This window comes from Paramormyrops kingsleyae, chromosome 15 (assembly GCF_048594095.1).
Source record: "Paramormyrops kingsleyae isolate MSU_618 chromosome 15, PKINGS_0.4, whole genome shotgun sequence".
NCBI classification, from domain to species: domain Eukaryota; kingdom Metazoa; phylum Chordata; class Actinopteri; order Osteoglossiformes; family Mormyridae; genus Paramormyrops; species Paramormyrops kingsleyae.
This window is the reverse complement of record NC_132811.1, coordinates 12,398,904-12,420,191: the sequence shown is the minus strand read 5'-3', so window position 1 is coordinate 12,420,191 and position 21,288 is coordinate 12,398,904. Positions and strand designations below refer to the sequence as shown.

The 21,288-nt window shown below is 44.8% G+C and overlaps 1 protein-coding gene across 3 annotated transcripts in view; it reads right to left on the bottom strand.

Annotated features, from left to right (window-relative positions):
* Positions 1–580: 580 nt before the first annotated feature.
* The window catches only part of LOC111854418 (E3 ubiquitin-protein ligase HECW1), an 82,441-nt gene continuing 61,733 nt past the window's right edge, over positions 581–21,288 (bottom strand). For all 3 annotated transcript variants that reach the window (XM_072699832.1, XM_023832341.2, XM_023832342.2), the window contains 17 exons: positions 20,592–20,701; positions 20,044–20,165; positions 19,056–19,241; positions 18,193–18,327; positions 17,721–17,826; positions 15,633–15,729; positions 15,145–15,228; positions 14,405–14,511; positions 13,377–13,491; positions 12,976–13,089; positions 12,376–12,528; positions 8,488–8,586; positions 8,209–8,338; positions 7,858–8,004; positions 7,642–7,756; positions 5,390–5,588; positions 581–3,703 (listed from right to left, as the gene is read on the bottom strand). In XM_072699832.1, the coding sequence (XP_072555933.1) occupies positions 3,592–3,703; positions 5,390–5,588; positions 7,642–7,756; positions 7,858–8,004; positions 8,209–8,338; positions 8,488–8,586; positions 12,376–12,528; positions 12,976–13,089; positions 13,377–13,491; positions 14,405–14,511; positions 15,145–15,228; positions 15,633–15,729; positions 17,721–17,826; positions 18,193–18,327; positions 19,056–19,241; positions 20,044–20,165; positions 20,592–20,701 (2,131 nt within the window). In that variant the 3' untranslated portion in view covers positions 581–3,591. The remainder of the gene's footprint in view (positions 3,704–5,389; positions 5,589–7,641; positions 7,757–7,857; positions 8,005–8,208; positions 8,339–8,487; positions 8,587–12,375; positions 12,529–12,975; positions 13,090–13,376; positions 13,492–14,404; positions 14,512–15,144; positions 15,229–15,632; positions 15,730–17,720; positions 17,827–18,192; positions 18,328–19,055; positions 19,242–20,043; positions 20,166–20,591; positions 20,702–21,288) is intronic.

The following is a 21,288-nucleotide window of genomic DNA, read 5'->3' as shown; positions in this document are numbered from 1 at the left end:
TATAGCGTAACATTTTAAAGAATGATTCTGACAAATGTCCTAACTGCAACACTATAAGCCCTAGGCTAGCAAGGAACACCTCCATTATAATAAAACACAAATCAGATTCCATAATCCTCTTCCGGCATCAAACCAGTAATCTTTCTGTTGTAATATGTATTGGGTTTGGAATATAGTTAAATGATACAGGTAATATTACTGATTACGCTTTACCAAGTAAAAAATTAAGGGGTTTTCTTGCCATGCATCAGTATCTAAAACTTGTAGAATTTGCTACTGTGTCACAGTTTCCCAAATAGCTGTGACTCCCCACCCTCCAAAGTCTGAAAGCAGTTTGCATTAATACCCCAAAATGTGCTGACTGCATAACGCTGTATGGTGTGGTCAGCAGCCTCAGTGCACCAGCCGTTGCATGTCATTAACAGCTGGTACTTCAGCAGAGCCAACATCCTCATTCTGTTTCTCCAAGTGATTGTTTCGTTTCTCATTTTTATACGTCACAGCAAGTTATATGCTGCATCCAAAATGCCAAGATCAACCCAAATACCCAACATGGCACAGACTGTAAATAGCAAACCAAGCGTGTGCAAGTGTGTGTTTATTGACATTCATCTACAGTAACGATAAGACAGGAAACACAGCCTGAGTAAATGTGACCTGTTGTTGAATCAAAGCAAACCAGCCTTTATATGAAAACAACTTTGACAAGAGTTTTTCCAGCAGAAAGATCAGATATGTAAAATAAGGAACAGAAGTAGAGAGCAAAGGATTGTGGGATACAATAAACACACCAGAACATCACTGTCTCCTATTCTTCTTTTTGTCATGTTCACTTAGAAGGAATATATTGTTTGAAACATATTCTTCGTTCTGTCAAAAAAATGGTTCACATTTCTCTTAAAAGTACAACAACAAATCATGCCTTTTGGAGGATATTATTCATACAATATGAGATGGGGGCACATATATTAATTTAAACAAACAAAATGTTCACTTAGAAAACTTAACAATACATAGAGAGAGAATACTTTCTGACCATAACTGTTACTGCATATTCTGATTAAACTTTTGAATCAGCATTGATTAAATATGTCTTCCAATAAATAGTACTATTACAATAATTGTACCTCAGTTTTATTAGTCAATTTGTGCCCCATTATTAATGTACATGAGCTGCAGGCTCAATTACCTTCAGTTTTAGCAATTTTGGTCACATATTTCCCTTTAGCCGATGCAATCATAGTTTGTTTACTATTTACAGAAAGCAATTTCAACAGAGTCTTGAACAAGACACTGGAAACCAGCAGTTATGATCTGTACACATCAGCAAAGAGCGTGAGTGAGAATTCAAAGTACAGCAGGAACAAACAGGCAACACAGGTTAAAATTAGACAGAAGTGAGAACACAGCATTCCGAGTCTAAACACAAAACGGCTGAACAAGTAGGTGGTACAGTAGTTGTGCTTGGTCATGCTCTGACATTTAGAAAGTGTCTTTACCAGGAAGATGGCTATATATGATGGAATATTAACAGCACTGTTTTGAATTGCTGGAAGAGACTGACTTGCAAGAACAAGTCAAAAGAAGCAAGTAAATTCACAGTGGAGCACTTTAACAAAATCAGAACACTCAGCAGGTCATTGTGTGCAGGTGGAACCAGAGAACTCTGCAGGTCTCAGGGTGTTATGCAGAGTCAGAGAACTCTGCATATGTATGTTACATAGACCAAGAGAACTCTGCGAGTCATAGTGTGTCACATAGAGATGGAGCACTCTGCAGATGTGTGTGTTATATAGATTAAGAGAACTCCTCCGGTCATAGTGTATCATGTAAAGTCAGATAACTCTGCAGGTCATGGTGTGTTATGCAGAATCAAAGAAATGGACTGGTGTGTGTTGTGTAGGGTAAGAAAATCCTGTAGGTCATAGCGTGTTATGTAGAGCCAAAACACTTGGCAGGTGTAAAGCCAGAGAATTCTCCAGGCTATAGCGTGTATGTTGAGCCAGAAATCTGTGTATTTTCTCTTCGTTCACAGAAAGAACCTATACACAAGTACAGTAGTGAATGCAAGTTATAAATTACAATTTTACTTAAGTTCTTGTCAGTGGTACTACTTACAATTTACCCATTAATAATTTTCAAGGGAATGATGAGGTTATGGATTTATGGCAAAAGTAATCTATGGTGGAATTTTTGCCTCTTACCATTACAATGATAAAAATTAACAGAAACCTTTCCTTTCAATGTTACACTTTGTACAATTGACAGTCATATAAAAAAAACAAAACTTTACAAAATCACACATTCAAAATTATTATCCCGACTGCAAACGTATTTCTAAAAATAAGAACCCTTATTATTACGTTACCTTTAACATCAAAAAGATTATAGAAAATAGGAAAATGTAAACATTTATAATTACACCAAATGCTTTTATAAAAAAGTAATAATTTTTATTATAAAGCACGACAGAGGATTAGCTCTTATTACAGCTTCCCATGCAGACGTTTGATTGGATTTTGATTCCTCTGTTTCTTAACACCTTGTGAATACCGCACACTTTTCAGTTGTCCCCTTAGACCCTACCACGTGTACAGATATAAGTAAGAAAATCGATTTATAAATGTAAACATATTGCATTAACAAATGCATACAGGTAAGATGTTATAATGAGCATATTGCAAATGGGCCACTTAGGATTTTATATCATACTATGAATTATGAGTAAAAGTAGAATGGAGATCGACCAGTTTCTACACCCCAGTCTCTCTGTGGTTAAACAAACACTTAAGTATATTTATTGAGATGAAAGATGTCACATTGGCATAGAATTAAAATGTACAGAATTCATATTCAGCTGTGTCGCCCTCAAACCCCTTACGTTTCTACAGATTCCTCATACTCCCAGCTCTTCTACTCCATCACATGAGTGCATTTCTAGAACTCGGAGAACCGTCAAGAGGAACCATCTTGGCATGGTATATCTAAGGCAACAGTCTGGAGAAAGACACTAGGAAAGCCCTTATGGACCGTTCAGGGTACCATCCAGGGTGTCCTCTAGTGATTCCCCCACGATACCATCCGGGGTGTCATCCATAGTGTCTTTTAGTGAATCCTCCATGGTATAACCACTACATGAGTGTATGCTACATATGTTGCCTTGCCATAGCCCCATTCTTAGTATAGCATAGACGTACTTGGTGAAAAATGGGCGTTAAAATGTTTACTATGGTATAAATAGAGTAATTATTTAGCAAATAAAGCTGTCATCATTCTGTACAAAAATATATATACAGACACTGGAAAGTCCTGTTTGGTCTGCAGTCATGGAACATTCTTCTTAAATGACTGAGATGAGAGGACCCCTGAGATGGGGGCGGGGTCCTTGGTGACATCACTGCAGGGGGGGGGGGCGTAGGTATACTGCACTCGCATAAAGGCGTTAAATTAGGAGAAGCCTGGGAGTGACCTGATATAGACTTTGCATACATTGGATTTTATGAGTGCACATGCAGGTCCATTAAAAGTCACATTCATTTCAGAAGGATGTCAAATGGCTTTGCCGTCACCTGGACGGGTCGCTTGGGGTCATCATTCTAGACCAAAAGTGCTGGTTTCCTCCACGGCGATCAACAGCTTCTCATACAGCATCGTGTAGGAGGGGTATGAGGGGAGATCCAGGCGGTTGAAGCACGTGTGTGCCCTGGAACAGAGCAGATCTGTGTTGGAAGACTAGAAGGGCACTCTTCATGGGCCGGAAATAGCCCGTCAATCAGCAGCTGCTCATATATTATTCTACTGCAAATCTGTAACAGAAACTCAAATCTGAGTGGAATCTGAGGAATGCGAAACATCCGGCAATGACTGAGACAGTCATTACTAAGGAAACTGCTGAGAGAACTTTTTGATTTGTTTACCCCTGGGGAGTCACAAACTATGCATTTTCAAGCACTGTGTCTGGGATCTCAGGTGCAGTGCGCTCCCGGGACACGAGACCAGCCCATGGTTCATCTGCGTGTGAATCCTGACCAGTGTCACCTGCTTGTTTATCTCCCTATGGGTCCCCATGGTGACGACAGACACATTTTGTACATTATTCACTTCCTCTTAGAACAGGAGGGGCTACCAGTTTCTTGCTGCCATTACTTTTGAAACTGCAGCATGCATAAATAAAGTAGCTCATCTATCACACTTGGCAGCTTGGTCTGCATTACAGAAACATTACCATGCGATTTCCTGCGCGTTTCTGTTAATCAGCTGAAAATAATTTAGACCTTTAGCAGAAGGTATAAAAAACTGCAATGTATAAGTAACACAAGTAATAATGTAAATATTGTAAATGATGTGATTCGCAAAAACGCCTTGATGTACGATACAGTAGCTACATTTAACAGTATTCAAACAAAATCAACTATAAAAGAAGCATCTGCAACAAATTTACATGCACATGACCATCTGTCTGGTGGAAAACCTCTGTGTATAGAGAAGGCAGAGCCAGACCGAGACAGTCACATGACTGACCCGAGCAGGGTCATGTGCTTAATGATAGGCTTGCGCGCCTATCCCATCCATCTGGCAGAGGCCAAGCCTACAGCACATGGTTGTGGTTACCATGACAGCAGATCAGGGAGCTCTGCAATGAAGGCCCAGTATCTCAACTTCCACCAAAGAAAAAAGACTTTTCAGCAGTTATACTGCTGAAAATGTGAAAGCTAACAGATAATATGAATGTATCACTGTCATAATTCAGTAGCTGTATATATAATTAAATAGGTATATTATATAGTGAGTCTGGAGCTATCCCAGGCAGGGGACACCCTGGATGGGATGCTAGTCCATCACAGGACACACACTCACACATACAGTCACCCATTATGGGCAATTTAGTCACTGATTCTCCAAACTTCAGATTTTAGGATTGTGCAAGGAAACCCATACAAACATGCAAACTGCACACAGATAGACCCGGAGGCAGGATTTCAAGCCACACACAACAGTCCTAACCGCTCTGAGGTCGTTGGCACCCAGACCAAAAAAGGTGTAACATTAACATAAATCCACTACCAATGATAATGTAGCTGAGAAGAACCCACAACGAATCGTCACATTTATTCATCTAGTAGACACTTTTATCCCATGGAAGACAAGAAAGCAGGGTCAACCAGTCCCTGGAGCAACTGGGGTTAAGGGCCTTGCTCAGTGACCCAACAGTGACATCACTCGCTTTGGCTCACAGAGTGCTAACCTGCAAAGCCTCACGCCACTCGGCAGTCGAATAAAAGCCCTCTGAGATACCTGCACCACTCCATACTTAGGGGGTTATAAGTCAGGGTGTTTCATCTCTGCTGTGGGTGTGGTCTGCCAGTCAGTGATGTGGCGGTTAGCTCACCTGGGCAGGGAGGAGACCTTGCCCCACTTCTCGATGCAGAACCGGCGCATGCCATTGCTCCCGCGCAGTGTGGCGAAGCCCTCGTATGGCACGCTGGATGTGCCCGTCACGAACTGCAGCAGACGTAGTCTCTGCTCGTTGTTGAAACGCTCCACCGCAGCCCAGAACCACCGGATAACGATATGTCCGTCGTGGTAGCCTGGAGGGGGGAGATAAGGGGATCCTTGCCCAGTTTGCATGGTCCTGCCAGGCCTGAGCCTTGTCCTCCGAGAATTGTATCCTGTCTTAATCAGGAAGTCCTACAGATTTTGAAAAATGCTTCTGATTTGATGCAGGGTGCACTGGTGAAGCTAACACTGGCACTGCAGTCTTCTAGAACAACAGACCACTGTGTCATCCAGATGGAGATGGCTAGAGAACGGCTGGATAAATGCCCATAAATAATACTATAAAAAGTGAATGTCAGAGCAGCTACAAAAACATAGCTTTTAGCAACGGCCCGTGAACATTAACCAAGACAGCCTCTCACTGATTCTTTAATTGCTGGCCTCCTTTAGACAAATTGGTATTTGTTTTGGGGGCCGCAATGAGATCCCACATTACATATGTAACAAATGGTAGTCCGCTGTAGGTTTCGGGATGGCGTTTGACCTGCTCCAACCAAACAGAAAATTATATCACTTTAAAACTAAACTTTAGAGGAAAAAAAAGCAGACACGACCCCTTGAACCCCTGACCCTGGACCAGTGACCGCTAAGGCAATTTAGGCTTGATAGAAGATTATTTTGGAGGTGGACAAAATAGGAGAAACTCTTAACAGCAATATCTAGGATACAATGGAACTTAGGGTGACGCTTCAATCCTTCTTGGAATGATGTCATACAAGAACTGTGTGCTGTGGGATACAAGAGCATTTGTTAAGAAGAAGAGCCTCCAGATGTTTGAGTGATGAAGGAGGTGGAAATCTATAAATCTCATGACTGGGGAGGCCTGGGAAGGTATTTGACTTCATTCTAGTGTTCATGGAGCCGCTTCTGAATTCGTTCAGAGGCGTACATGGGTGTATCTTCGTGGCTCAACAGGCTAAGCCTGGCTTCAGTAGACTAGTCACACGTCCCTGAGCCCTTGAGCAAGGCCCTTAGCCCCCAGCTCTGTCTACTTGGAAAGCAAGATGGGGTAGGTGAAAAGAGAATTTCCCCATGGGGACCAATAAAGCGTAATTGTTATTATGAGTGTTTGAAGCATATGGTAAAATCACGATGGCTGTCCATACATTATTAAGGCATCGAGGGCTGAAGGCATTCTTTGACTTTCTCTAAATGTAAACCCATCCCAGGTGAAAGATGACTCCACAGACCTTTTTTCCATTGCTCAAGGGTCCAAGTTTCTTGCTACTTACAGCAGGTTATGTGTCTTTTCACACCAGCCTTGAATACCAGGCATCTCTTAATAACAACCCTGCCATAAATTCTTTCTGAGACTCATGATGAGCAGTTTTTGCTAAGACTGGGTCACAGAGTTGCTGATTCAGTTCTGTGGTGGCGATCGACCTGTTAGGTGTCTGTCCATCTCTGTCACTGAGCTTCCACTTGCCACCACTGTGCCTCTGTCGTGATTCAGCTTATCCATGTTTGACATATGACTTTGAGACTTTTGAGACTGTTTACAAGTCATATGGCTATTTCTGTGACGGATGAACCTGGAATTCTGTCTCGGACCGATTTCCCTGATCGGAACTCACCTAAAACTCACATGTCAAAGTTTTAATTGTTAGATTTCTCTTACAGCTGACACATGCTGTTAATACGCATTCAACCTAATATGACTCACCTTTGTCAGCATGATTTATTTATTTCAAAGCATATGTTATTTTTCATGCAGTGCTTCCATAATATATTTGCTTTGAAAAGAATTAGAATGTAAAATATATTTCCGAAGTTTATATGTATATGTAATCTGCATTAAAATCCCTACTCTTGTAACATAGAATACTTGCCTATGATGTAATGGCCTGTAATAAGAGCAGCTAATACTTCATATGATCACTGTGATTTTTCTGCGTTACCAACTTTCTTATGTTCGGACAACAGTGATTTCACATCAGTGACGTTGAGTTGTCTTGTAAGTTTCAGCTCTAGAGCAACATAATGGTTGAAAGACTTTGCTCCATGGTCCAAGACAAATACTCAGTTGATGATTCTTCTAGTCTGTTTCCCAGACAGCTACACGCCGAGCTGTCGAGGTGCACGTACCTCCTCTGTATTCCGTGTTGCTCCTCCAGTCGTTCAGGTCAATCTCCGCTGTACCGGCGATGACCAGCTCAAGCTCCCTGGCATCGAACACCGACACCAGCCGGGAATCCACCACCTACGGTGAAAAATAATAAGGGGTCGCTGTGGTAACCGACTACGTCATTGTTTCCAGCAGTGACTGAATCATGATATGGGTGATGACAGGTCACATGGCACCTCGTAGAAGCCCCGGACGAGCGCTTCTGTCTGCTGAACCACGCCCCGCTCCACTCTCCATTTCACCATCCGCTCTATGTATTCCTTCTTGTTTTTCTCTGTCACCTGGATGTTAGCCCCACCCGACTTCAGCTCCCGCTCTGTAACCTACCACAGGAAATGACATCAGAATTACATCACCCGTTCTCATATGGTGCCTGATACCTTCCACTCTGCTTGAAACTTAATGCCTTGTTCTTCTGCTGGGGCCAGTTCATTAACGTGTGTCGGATCCCGCAAAAGCGAGTGAGGGGACAACTGCACTAATCATGTCACACCAGGCTCGCGGTTCTGTGACAGCTAGAATCCTACCTGACCAAAGACCTCTTCGTTCACAGTGAAAGTCAGATCTAGAATGTCGGTGATATCGTTATCTTTCATCCATTGTAAACTTTGGTGGAACTCCTCGTCCAGGTATTCAAGATCACTCAGGTCAGTTGGGCTGTAATGCATTGAAAACATCAGAACTACTTAATATCAGAATATTTAATTGGTGTATGACAGAGGCCTAGTTTGTTATGTCAGAATTTTATTTGGGTTTTGAATTCCTCCTTCCTACTAGGCTGGTGCCATGAAGAGAAGTTCACTCACAGCCTGAGCAGAGCCTTGTAGAAAGGCCGGGTGAAGAAGGCGTCCAGCAGGTACTGGTGAATCAGCGCCAGGCCCAGAATACGGCCGCTGAACCGGAACCTTAGGAAGACAGAGACGGAGACAGCGGTTACCGCTTGACTGCCGACCTTCCAATGGGAACTTCTCTGGTTTGATGAACTCTTTAACACAGCTTTATAATTACGGAAAACAATTACTTTTGAATTCCACAATTTCATAGATTTGACTGTCTACTGCAGTGTTTCCCAACCCAGTCCTCAGGGAACCCCAGACCCCCAGTGCACATCCCCCAGCACCCAACAAGTCTGTGTCATTTGGTGTTCGTGATTGCAGAGGGAGCAAAAACATGGACTGTCTGGAGATCCCTGAGGACTGGATTGGTCTACAGATAAGAATCAAAGATAAATACATACATGACCATGTCAGCTAAAGTCATCAAATCACATATATTTCAAGGCTAAAACTAGAAAAAATGATTATGCAACTAAGGAGGGGTAAAATCATTGTCATCTCACAAGGTTTCATGGGAATCAGAGGGAGTATCAGAGCAGATGTGTGAGAGTCCTGTCTAGGCTGCATGACAGAGTGGGTCGTGTCACGCCTTCCTGACTGGGAAGGACTCTCACGGTAAAGGTTGATTCTGTTAGGCACAGGGAGGATTGCCGGGACGACACAGCAGACAATGTGATCTGGGCTGCCACCGCGGATAAATACAGGCAGAGCCACATGCTCTCAGGTTACAGACAAATGAAGGCATGAGGGATCTCTCAGCCCTGAGGCAGAACCTGGGCTGTCCTGGTGCAGGACCAGTTACACTGGTGAGGGCCGCCCAAACAACCCAGATAAAGTGGTACACCTCCTCTTCCAAAAACGTCTCTAACATTTTGTGCTGATGTCTAAAATTCTCAGTGGCTGAAAAGGACAGGTCCAGTAACACTAAACCATTTCTGGTTGAGGTGTGTGGTCCAGAAAGACAAACAATAGGTTCACAAGAGTGTGAGACATCTTCTCAGATGACACCATGAGAAATTACACCTCTGTGGCTGAGTCCTCTGGGCTGACATTACAGTTTCAGCCCAACTGGGCATCAACCCAATGTCCTCAACAACCCCGGACCTATACGACTTAACACCCCCGCCCTTCAAGGGACACATTCAGCATGCCTTGCATATTAGTAAGCCATGCCCCTAGCTCGACATCCCGGGCTTGACAGCTCTCATAACCAGCCAGCTGATGGGAAAATACTTCACATACGCCTGTAGCCTTGGCCACCTCAATTCACAGAAAACCATCCGGCCGTTTTACCGTCACTTGTTGGGCTGGACATACGACCCAAGGATACAGCCAAGGTTCACATCATGATTTAAAACAAAGAGATTCATAAATCTGTCAGGACTTTCACTAAGGGCATTAAAATCATGGCCCTCAACACAAGCTTTGCAAAAAGGTGCTCTCCAAAAGTCACAATTTGCCAATTATGCTTGTAAAACTCTTAATATTACACTGTTAACAGCTGCTAAATGGGGATCTCTATGCTGAAGAAAGCATCCATCCATCCATCCATCCATCCAGTTTTCATAGCTCCATATCCAGTACAAGGTAATGCAGAGCCTAGAGTTTCTCCCAGGAAGTACAGGCCCGAGACTGACTCCCTGGATGGAGAATCCCTGCATCGGACACCAGGGAAACACATTCAGTCCATTACTAAACTGTAATCCAGATTGCAAACTCACCATACACATACTGTCGGATGTTTCCAGAAGCATTTCAGATGTTATTCGTTCTGCCCAAGTTCACAATTGCAAGGGAACTTGCGGAATCGCTTGCTATTACTTAACCACTACACCACCTACAAGTCCTTGGGAGACGGTGCTTCCAACAGAAGGAATTCTTCTACAAACACAGCTCTCAGGGCCTGATAAGCTTCGTTTTGAGCAGATATTTAAATGCTACACTTTTGGATAAATGCAATCCAAAGTCTTTCATTGTGTGTGGTATTGCTGTTATAAAAATGTTCATATACACAAAATATGACACAAAAAAAAAAAGAAAACCAAAATATGAAAAAAGTGACAGCTGGGACTGAGAATGTCAATCCTGGGAGCTGTAACCCCAAGAGCCATGGATGGGGTCATTGTTGCTTGCTTTAGTAACACAGCCTCCTAATTAATGGCCTTGATTGAAACAGCCAAGCTAGCAGGCCGGACTCTGCTTTCCAGAACCTCACACAAATCTAATTCTGCTTGTGTGGCTGTCATTTTGCATCCACAATGACTTTTTATTACTCACAACTTGTTTTCTGATCTTCACCAGTATTAATCTTCATATCAACATATCAACATAAACACTAATGAAAATTTAATCATTTCCAAATGTTACAGAAATGTTTAATTTATTCATAAGTAAACACTTCTGTAGTTATATTGCATGGTTATACAAAAAGACATGCGCAGATATGGCTGTAACTGAGTGACAGAATTTTAATTGCATTGGACAATTCTCTGTTTTTCTACAGTGGTTGAGAAACATGATACCCAAGGACAGTAAGGGGATCGAAGTCGAGAGAGCAATGTTCTGTAGGGTCATTCTACATCAAATGAGGCTGTGACAGGAAGGGTGAAAACAAAACCTTTGAAGTACTGGAATTTCAAGCTCAAATTTTACGTCCTATGACAGACTAGCCTGGGATAGGCCACAGGCCCCATGGAGACCCTGTACTGGACTGGTTGGAAGATGGATGGATGGAATTATAAATGGTAGAGTATTAACTACATCCAAAATGAATAAACTTGAACTTAAATGTGGTTGATAGACCATAATATTTTCAGGCAGATTTTCAGTATTCTGTTTGTTTTTCATATATTAACAATAATTGAAGTTGGCTACAGACAGAAATTAAGTGTAAATACATGGGTGACGATGTCCGATATTTAATCATATACATTTCAGGGTCACAACAGGGCATATGGAAAAATTTTGAGGCAGACATTGTAAAAACATCATCTGAAAAAGACCTATGGGAAATGGGGCACCTTAGGCGCTGAGTCCGGTCCCAGCTGCGTGACCGAACAGGCCGCTTCACGCCTTCCTGACGGGGGAGGACACTCACAGTAAAGGTCGACTCTGTCCCGTCAGGCACAGGGAGTATCGCCGGGATGGCACAACGGCTAAGGCGATACGGATGAATACGGGTAGAGCCGCGTTTAGAATCACGCTCTCAGGTTACAGAATAACGAAGGAATGAGGGATCTCTCAGCCCTGGGGCAGCGTCTGGGTTCTCCTCGTGCAGGACCGGTTTCGCTGGTGAGAGCTGCCCAAACAGCCCAGATTTGGTGATACTTCTCATTCCTAAGACACATGGCACCAAACTTGTTTTAGATATTTATTCCACCCCGTCATGCTGCTGCTTTTCTACCATGTTTACATGCGCATTACACAATGCACATAAACCCTTGTATCACACTGTCCTTGCAAGTTAATTACTGTGAAAACCCCTCCCTTCTCACTGCATGTTACACCGTGGTCCTGGGAGAATGCTATTTTGTGCCACTGTATAACTGTATATGGGAGGTAAGACGATAAAGCCGGGTGTGAAAATTAACATGACTTGACAATATTACCAGGTGGTCAAAATGGAACAGATCCAGTCAAAGAACACTGGTCATTTGTTGCAAACACTGGCAAATGGCTGGGACAATGGAGAACTGAGAGTGGTTGCACTTATAACAATGAGGCCCTATCAAAATAGCCCAGATAAGCTCCATGGGGCTGGAGCAGGTGGTTGCGTTTGGCTGGGGCAGGTCGCAGCCTTGCGTGACTGACTTATCGCCTCTGAGCGGATCAAACACACAGCCGAGGCGAGGCCCTTACCACTCCAAGTGATTCTCGACGAATGCTGACATGGGGCTTATCTGCACCGTGTACGTGTCGTTGGCCGAGTACTCAAAAAGGCCGTAGTAGGGGTTGAAGAGCTCCTGGGACAGCAGGAAGAAGAACTCCCTGGAAGGGCCGCTGTAGTCGAGGCTGGGAGGGGTCACAGAAGTCAGAGAGGGGGTCAGGTGCTGGCAGCAAGTATAAAGCAGGAAACATTTAACTGAGAGAATGTGTCGCTGATCACAGCACATTTGTTGGAGTTTGAGTTCATGAAGTAAAATGAAACAAACCAGCATTTTAAAGAGTGAAATACAGTATAGCTGCAGTTTTATATTCAGCGCTTTTAAATTCAAGGTCACACCGATTCTTACAGAGAGATTTAAGGTTTTCTTAAGCAGCCTTTGGATTCTGACCCTGCCACTGGAATATCAACATAGATAGTAACACATTCATTCATTCATTTTCTGCATTGCTTTCTCCTATAATAACAAGCCAAGCAAAACCAAATAGTAGCAAAAACAGGGGCTTTTCCGGTAATGCCCCATGCAAGCCTCCGCCTTTAAATCCGCGCCACTAAGCGGCCTCTCGACACCGTACCCTTCCTCTCCCACGAAGGTGATGTAAAGCTTGTTCCTCTGCAGCTCTTTACGCGAGTAGGTCATGACCTGGTTGAAGGTGCCCTCCAGGAGGTGTTCTCTGCGGATGAGCAGCCTGTGGCAGAGCAGGGCCCAAAAACAACTGAGCGGAGGAGTATCTACCAAGGACCAAGCAGCCATTGAATTGATCAAAATAAAGGAAGGAGAAGGAAGTTTCTAACCACCCCCCCCCCCCCAACAAATCAGAAGTCTTGCTTTGCGGTTTTCAGCAATATAACCCATTAAGAGGCAGAACATGCTGGGACAGAGATTGGGTCCTTTTCCATAGCCGTTAGCATTAGCATCCCGCTCTCCCCCACACACTGTACAGATCAGTGGCATACATCTGCTCTCCACATTTACTTGATTTTTCCTGGCCCTTGTCCATAGCCCTTGGCCTCCAGTTTCCTGTAGAAGTTGCGAAGCTTCGCCTCAAAGTCCCTTCGATAGGGGGCTGGGGCGCGGGCTCTCTGTAGGGCTGCCAAAACAAGCACAAAGAGTCCCATTAGGGTTTCCGACGTGTGGGGGATTACCGGGGCCCGTCAAGGCCGAATCGGAGGCCTTCGGCAGGGTGTGGCGCGCCCCCGCCCTTCAACGTCAAGCTAAAGCTTTCACCCGAAACCAAGCTGGGAACATCTGACAGATGTGGCATGGCAGGGGGTGGGAATGGGAACTGGCTACGCATCATTAACCTCCATTAAACAGGCAAAAAAAAAAAAACAGCAGAATGGTGCCTTTGCTCCGTTTCTGGGTCAAGCCGATCCAAAGGGAAAGCAAAATGTGGAAATGAACAGCCCGAGATTAGCGGACGTGCTAACTGCTAAACAAAGCGCTTCAGATACAGTAAGTAAATAGAAACTAAAGCAGAATCACGCCTCGTGGCACCATCTCTGATCTTACGTATTTAACTTAGGGTAAATATAACGCGCTAACGCGGTGACGTGTTTGACATCCTTGTACGTTTTATCGGGCTTATCAGACAAGGCTTATCTTAGAAGACAAAGAACAGGGAGCAAAACAAACAAACTTTCACAGAAACATTCTAAAGAACACTACAAATGCAGCATATATAGATTCTTAAATAGGAAGGGCTTTTTAGTGCACTGCTATATATTAGCCACCTTTTGAAAGTACTAAAGTATAAAGGATTCAGTTATACCTGAAAGCATTAAAACCTAAAGTAGTTTACCACTTGAATTTTTATTATTATTAATTAATTAATTAATTGATTAATTTTTATTTTTTAAATATGCAGCCATGGTGACACAATAACTGCAAATTTAGCAATCAACATCTTTTTGCAAACAAACACCAAACCCGCAAATGGGGGGGCGGGGCCTTTTCTGGCTGGTCCCTTCAGCAGTCAGATGATGGAGGGCTGTGACTCGTACCTGGGGAGCTCTGGGGCGAGGATCCTGGTGAGCATCGGGGCGAGAAGCTGTACCCAGGGTGGAAGGAATGCGGTGGGATGTACGACATTATGTCCTCCTCAAACAGGCTATGGGGGAGAACGAACGTGGGCTAGCGTCACTGTTCAGGAGACACACAACTACGCAGTGCTAACAAATGAGTTAGCAGTTTCCATAATAGTGCTGGACACAGGAGGGGACTCCATGGAAGGTGTATGATGTGAAGCTCAGCAGGTCAGGATGCTATGCTTGTGATTGGAAGGTTACTGGTTTGAATCCCAGAGTCAGCTGAGTTATATCACCGATGGGCCCCTAAGTAGGATCCTGAACCTCCAATTGCTCTATTTGACCCTGCTTTCAATTCTATGTTGCTTTATTATTATTGAGCATATGCTTAATAAATTAATTGTCAATAACCATGCAGGTAGCACAATGATTTAAGCCCTGAGGTTCTGACCAGAAGCCTTCCAGCTCAAGTCCCAGGACTTGCCCTGCTTCTGCATCTTGGTGTTTGATTTCATCTGGCAATGACAACAGAGCAGCTCGACCAGATATTTTCCCCCCAACAGTTGCTAGGCAGCATTCCTCCCAGGACCTGTATGCCCTCAGGGAGTTGCGTTGGGTCCAAAGAGCACCAATATCCCAACCCACGCACCCAAAGTGTTGTTTTAGCGAGGGCTGGGCCTACAGCGAGTGAACCAGATAGCACCCAACGCTCGTACCTCAACAACATCACCAAGTCTGCATCACACGACAGCTTTTCGACTCCCTGGGTGCCTTCTGTCCTGATGTAATGGATCTTCTCCCTGAGGGCCGGGGAAACAAGATTACCTCTCTTTGGCCAATTAAACCCTTGTGCAACACCATTCTTCAGAGCCTTATCTCTGACATGTAGGAGTTGTCGAAACAGCGAGGTCTTGAGGCACTCATGAAGCATGTCACCCTGCCGAATTAGGCCTTCTCTTTGAGCAGTGTGGAGTTCACGGTAAATACTCGGCCGTGGAAAGTTCTAGAGATAACAATCGAGCTTCGGCACAGCGGGGCCGCCCTCCGAATATGAACCACATGTCTTGAGCGTTTCTCTGCTGCACGCAACGATATTATGACTGTCGGCCGCAAAGTGACCCCGACTCTGGGTAAAAACATCTCCATCGCTGGCCTGGGCTGGGATACACCAGAGGGACAGCTAAGGGCCCAGTTAGAGCTGTACCTCAGCGTGTGGTTTCTGCTCAAGCTGGGCTGCCGTTCCTGAAGCATGTCGAAGATGTTTGGCTGCCGGAGAAATGCCACGATCTTGTCATTGTATGCTGAAATGAAAATAAAACAATGCGTTATTTGTTTTGCGCAGGTACTCTGGAATGTCTTAGTTTTCACATATCCCATCCAGCTCTCCTTTGAGACGTACACATAAGTATATACAGGTTAGAGAGACGTTTTGGGCTAGAGGGGAGGGTCAGGCCATTTGTCCAGCACTACTGGAGCATTTTGGGGAGTTAAGTACTCAAGGGACCAACAGAGACGAAACTGTCTGGCTGAAGACGGGATTCAAACCGGCAACCTTCTGATCACAGGCGCAGAAACCTAACCCACTAAGTCACAAAAGCCACACACCATTGGAAACAGGAGGGGGAGGGGTCATAATCTGTAATATGTGTCTCCATTTTTCCAGCAACATAAGGAGAGATGTGAGTTTCAGGTCCAGAAAGTAAAAATCCAGACCAAGATTTTGTTTCAACCAACCTGTCGAATACTCTGTGAATGTGACTCCTTACTGTATGTTAACTGGTTGGATGAAACAAAATTGTTGTCTGGATTTTTACTTTCTGGACCTGAAATTTACACCCCTCCTTAAGAGTGTAGAAGGGGGGAACCTTCACAGGCAACCAGTGATCACTGTGCAGGGAAGCCCTGCGGTGAGGAAACAGCACAGTTGACCTTTCTGGGGTGCAGGCAATTCTTTGTCAGCCAAAAATGGCATTTAAGAACAAAAAAGACTTTTAAAATGTCATTGGAAGGGTTATATTGTTCTTTAGTTGCCAAGTATCCCTTATCCTGCCGGAATCTCGAATACTTCTGAATGGTCCAGATTCGTTGTTACACACAACGAGATTACGTTGGTGACTTCCAAAGCTGATGCAATGCAATAGAAGTAAATCATATAAATGATGCAAACAATATACATAAGAAGTCAACAATACATAAAACTAAACATATATTGAGCTAGTCATATATATCATCTATAAAAGATGAATTATAAAGAGACTATGTAAGAATAACAAGTGCAGAAATGACTATTATCTTCACTTGTGTTTACACCCAGACAGAACTTCATGTATAATCCTGAGCTCAAGTTCGAACTGAAAGCCTTCAGTCAGAAGAGCCTGTCCATCTCTAAGCGCCCGTGCTGTATAATTACAGCCTGTCCCAGGAGGCCACGGCCGATGGGCCTTGATAAGCCTCCCTTTGTGGGCCGGCCGGTACCGGCTCAGCTGGCGGTGTAATTAGGAGATCCCCTTTTAAAGCAGGCCTCTCGGGTTTCGGGCCGGAGTCACGCACGCCTCCCCCCTCGGCGGAGGGGATTCCGTGCACCGGGATGCCGTGTTTGCGGAATATCCCCAGCACATAGTTGGAATAGCTGAGGGAGGGGGGGAAGGGTTCAGCCTGGTGGCGGGGGGATGGGGGGGGGGCGCTCGCGGAAAGGTGAGGGGAAGAGATGGCAAGAGCAGCTCCTCACTCCTATTAAGTGAGAAACGCTGAAACTATTATAAGTATATATGCAGAAATACAACAGACAGTCAACAGAATAAAAAAGACAAACGGAAATAGAAAAAAACAAAAACAAAAACACATAATCACTGATTATACATTTACCCTGTGTGTGTATTTCTTTTTTTTTTCAAAATAATTAAATTGTTAATATAATTAGAATTAACTTTGTTGATACCAGTGAGAAATCCTAGATTAGATTAGATTTTAAACCCGCCCCACCTCCTCCATGTGTGTAGAGCTTTCTAATTCTCTCCAGTTTGTGTGGGTTCCCTCCCGCTGTCCATAGAACGCTGTTAGAGTGACCGAGGCCTTTAAATTGGCCACAGCATATGATATACTTGAGTGTGTGCGTACATAGCATACGTAAGGCACTCCATTCCTCACCACCGTACCGGATATGTGGCTGCCAGATGGGTGGAGAAACATCTAGAATGATTCACTTAAAGACTGTGAAGCACATTCCCAGGCGTGTGCCTCATGAATCTCAAACCGCAATTTTGTGGAAGAGCTTCTCGTATCTGGTACACACCCAGTGGCACAGGGTCCTGATGGTGCTGGTTCCGGATGGCTGCCACCAGGCTGTTCCCAGGCCTCATCAGCAGGGCGGCACCTCGACTCCGAGATACCTCAGAGGCCTGAGAACCAAAGGGGCATGTCAGTCAGGCGGCAAAGGGGACACCTCCTTCCTGAGACAATAGTTTGGAATCTGAAGGCCCTAAGGAGTTATTTAATGAGCTGGAGGTTCTGGTGAGCTTATTGAGTCCCCAGACGTCGGCTCTCCGGCTTATTTATCTTAACATTGCCTAGCAGGTCCTTATGCTGAAAGATGCATGAGGACGATGCAGGATGGTTAACAGGATCTGAGCTACACCTTGCAGCTGCACCAAAGCTGATGCGGCCTGCCCCCTACAGGGAAAAGCGCAGCACTGCCGCAGCTACATGCAGCAGTCTACAGCCCTGCTCGGGTTGCCCCGCCCACCGCCCGCCGCCCGCCCACCCACCTCCCCCGCGCTGTAGCTGCGCAGGCGCTGCAGGTGCTGCTTGTGGGTGAGGTGGTTGGGTAGGCGCCCGTCCTGCAGCGGGATCCTGGGGTCGATGAAGGTCGTCGCCCGGCTGTTGTGGTCCACGAAGAAGAACTGCAGGGACAGGAAGTTCAAACACCAGCACATCTTGGAAAAACACACATTGTAAACCGGCCATTTTGGACACTTTCTGTCCTACTAAAGCCTCAAGCCACTTCTTTGAGAAAACAAATCCTCTTTTCAATTACATCTCTTCGGGGGTGAACATTCAGGTTTTTTGTGCTAAAGCTCGGCTTTTTCACTCCGTATCTTGGGTCCCTTGTCCTGTGCAGATGAGCAGGAGCTTGTAGGTGCCCTTTGTGAAAGACAGGGGGCGCTGGAGGCTCAAGCAGCTGATCCTACCGCTCGTTCAGTCTATCTATCTATCTATCTATTTATCTATCTATCTATCTATCTAACAGAAAGCAGGGTAAAAAAATCCTTAGTGTCAGGGGAGGACCATGGACACCCTGGCAGCTTCAAGGGGCCTAGCACCTTATAGCCTCTGGGGGGTCAAAACTGTGTGCCCCCCAAGGCCACACTTTGCTAGAGGGCCCAGAATTTGGGGGTTGAGGGCCTTGATTGGGTGCTTAGTTGTGAGATCATTGTGCTAATCCTGGGATTTCCGCTCATAGGCACAGGATCTTAACACCCATTCCCCCCCCCCCCCCGATAGGTCTCCTCCACATGAACCTTCCTCGCTCTAATGCTATGTGACTGTCCCTGGAGCAGAAACTACCACATAAATAACATCCCTCTTTACATGTGTCTCTGTTGGTGTGTGTTCCGTTGGGGGCCTCTACCTTGCCCTGCTGGTCGCTTTTGATCTCCCAGCCTCGCGGCAGCTCCAACTGTGTGTCGGCGAACTTGTTGAGGAAGGCCACCAGGTCACGGTTGTGCTGGTAGCGCTCGAAGTTGCGTGTGTCCCTCCTTATTTTCAGGATCATGTGCTTCAGGCAGGTGCTGTTGGTGAACGTACGGTAGGCACCCTGGTGTGGATGGGGGGCAGGAGAAAAATTAACGATCTTGAACCAAAAGAAACAGGCTTTACAGTTTCTGTTCCACCTTAAAACCACCTTAAATACCTCTGTAAAGCACTTAGTGACAAATTCAAATAAAATTGCCGATTGGTGGATTAGCGGAAATTAGATTTTTGACTTAAAATGCTTCAGTGACTATGAGTCAATTCAATTTTTAAGCATTGGCTATGCAATTATTTGAGAAAATACACACAGATTAATAGAACTTAATAAAGTAACAGAAATAAACAAGGCTAGAAAATATTTTTCACAGGAAGCTCTGTCAGGTCGTTGATTGGCTGATGTGGGAGGCGGGATCAGATTACCTGTTTACCTACCTGGACACACTTTCTTAAAGGGACAGGCATGTTCGTGAACCTACACCAAGAGTTTGGATGACAACACGCACTGCCTGTTCTTTAAGGCTCACAGTCCTCAACCTCATCAGGAGTTGTAGATGGAAACATGCAGCAAACTCCCACAGAGAAGTGAGACAAAATGCCCATACTGTGGGACTATAAGTGTGGGTAATAGAGAGCTGTGTGGCTTAGCAGGTTAGGATGCTGTGCTGGTAAACAGAAGGTTGTTGGTTTAAATCCCAGCACTGGCAGAGTAGTTTCACTATAGAGTTCTTGATAAAACCATATTAAAATAAATGAGGATGGATGTTTCCCTTTTCTGCCATGAAGGTTATGGCAGGCTGGAAAGACATAGAAACTAATGAGTGTCCCCCATCCATGATGGAGGCTGGCCTGCTGCACAGGATACTCACGTGATTGGCATGGAGCACATTGAAGAACTCTGGGTGGGCAATGAACTTGACTGCTGGGCACTGGAGAAGCAGGCTGACCTTCTGGCTGCTGACTGGGGATGTGGGGCCTTCTCTTCTGAGCTCTACAGCCATGAGGAGTGATGGAGAGGTCAAAAGGTCATCACACAGGTCATCAAAATTACAATTTCTTCTTAATGTGTAATGTCTGCTTAATGTTTAATCGTTGCTTTTGGTTGATTTCTACTTTTTGCCTAATGTATACAATATTTTCAGGCTCTAAATTAAACATTGAATGTCTAGTGGACTATTTCATTTGGTAAGCAAGTGCCAGAGATCTAGAAACAAAACAAGAGAAAAGCATTATGGGAAATTTATATATAGCAGAACTTTTTGCCAAAGCTCCTTACATTAGAGGATGAGATTACATTTTTTTAAGCATACTCCTTGGGATTCAAACTCACGGCCTTTGTTTTGTTAGTGAAATGTTCTACTTGTCAAGCTATTTGCAAGGACAACAATGTCAGATCCCCTGGGTGGTGGTGACATACCATTGACCTGTGGCGGAGAGTCATTCTCGGCATCGGTGCTGCCTATTCGCTCCAGCCGCCTCCCGTTCGTTTCGTCCTCTGTGGCCATGGTCCTCTGGATGTTCTGGTACCTGCTCAGGGAGACAGCTTTATTTAGTGTTCCAGTGTAGACCTTCCTACACATCCTACACGAGACTCTGGAGTGTTCCTTCCTGCTTAAGAAATTAAGAATGAGGCACATAAGACAAGACTGTCCTCAATCTGAATGCTGCGCTTTCCAGGAGGTTCAGTGGCCAGTAATTCTATCCATCCATTTTCTGTATCCATTTGTCCTATTTAGGGTTGCAGGGGGTCCGGACCCTATCCCAGAGACTGCAGGTGCTAGGCAGGGAACAATCCAGGATGGGACACCAACCCATCACAGGGCACACACATTTGGTAACTCCAGTTAACCTCAGCATGTTTTTGGACTGTGGGGGGAAACCGGAATACCCGGAGGAAACCCCACAACCAGAAGCAGAGGACATGAAAACTCCACAAACATGGAGTCATGGTGGAGACTGAAACCCTGGACCCAGTGGTATGAGGCAACAGTGTTAACCACAGCGCCACCATGCTGTCCCAGTCAGAAATGCAGAGGAGTAAAATGCCCATACAACTCACTCTCAGGCCAAAGTTATAGATCCTCCCCACCCAAGGATTCCATATACAACCAATT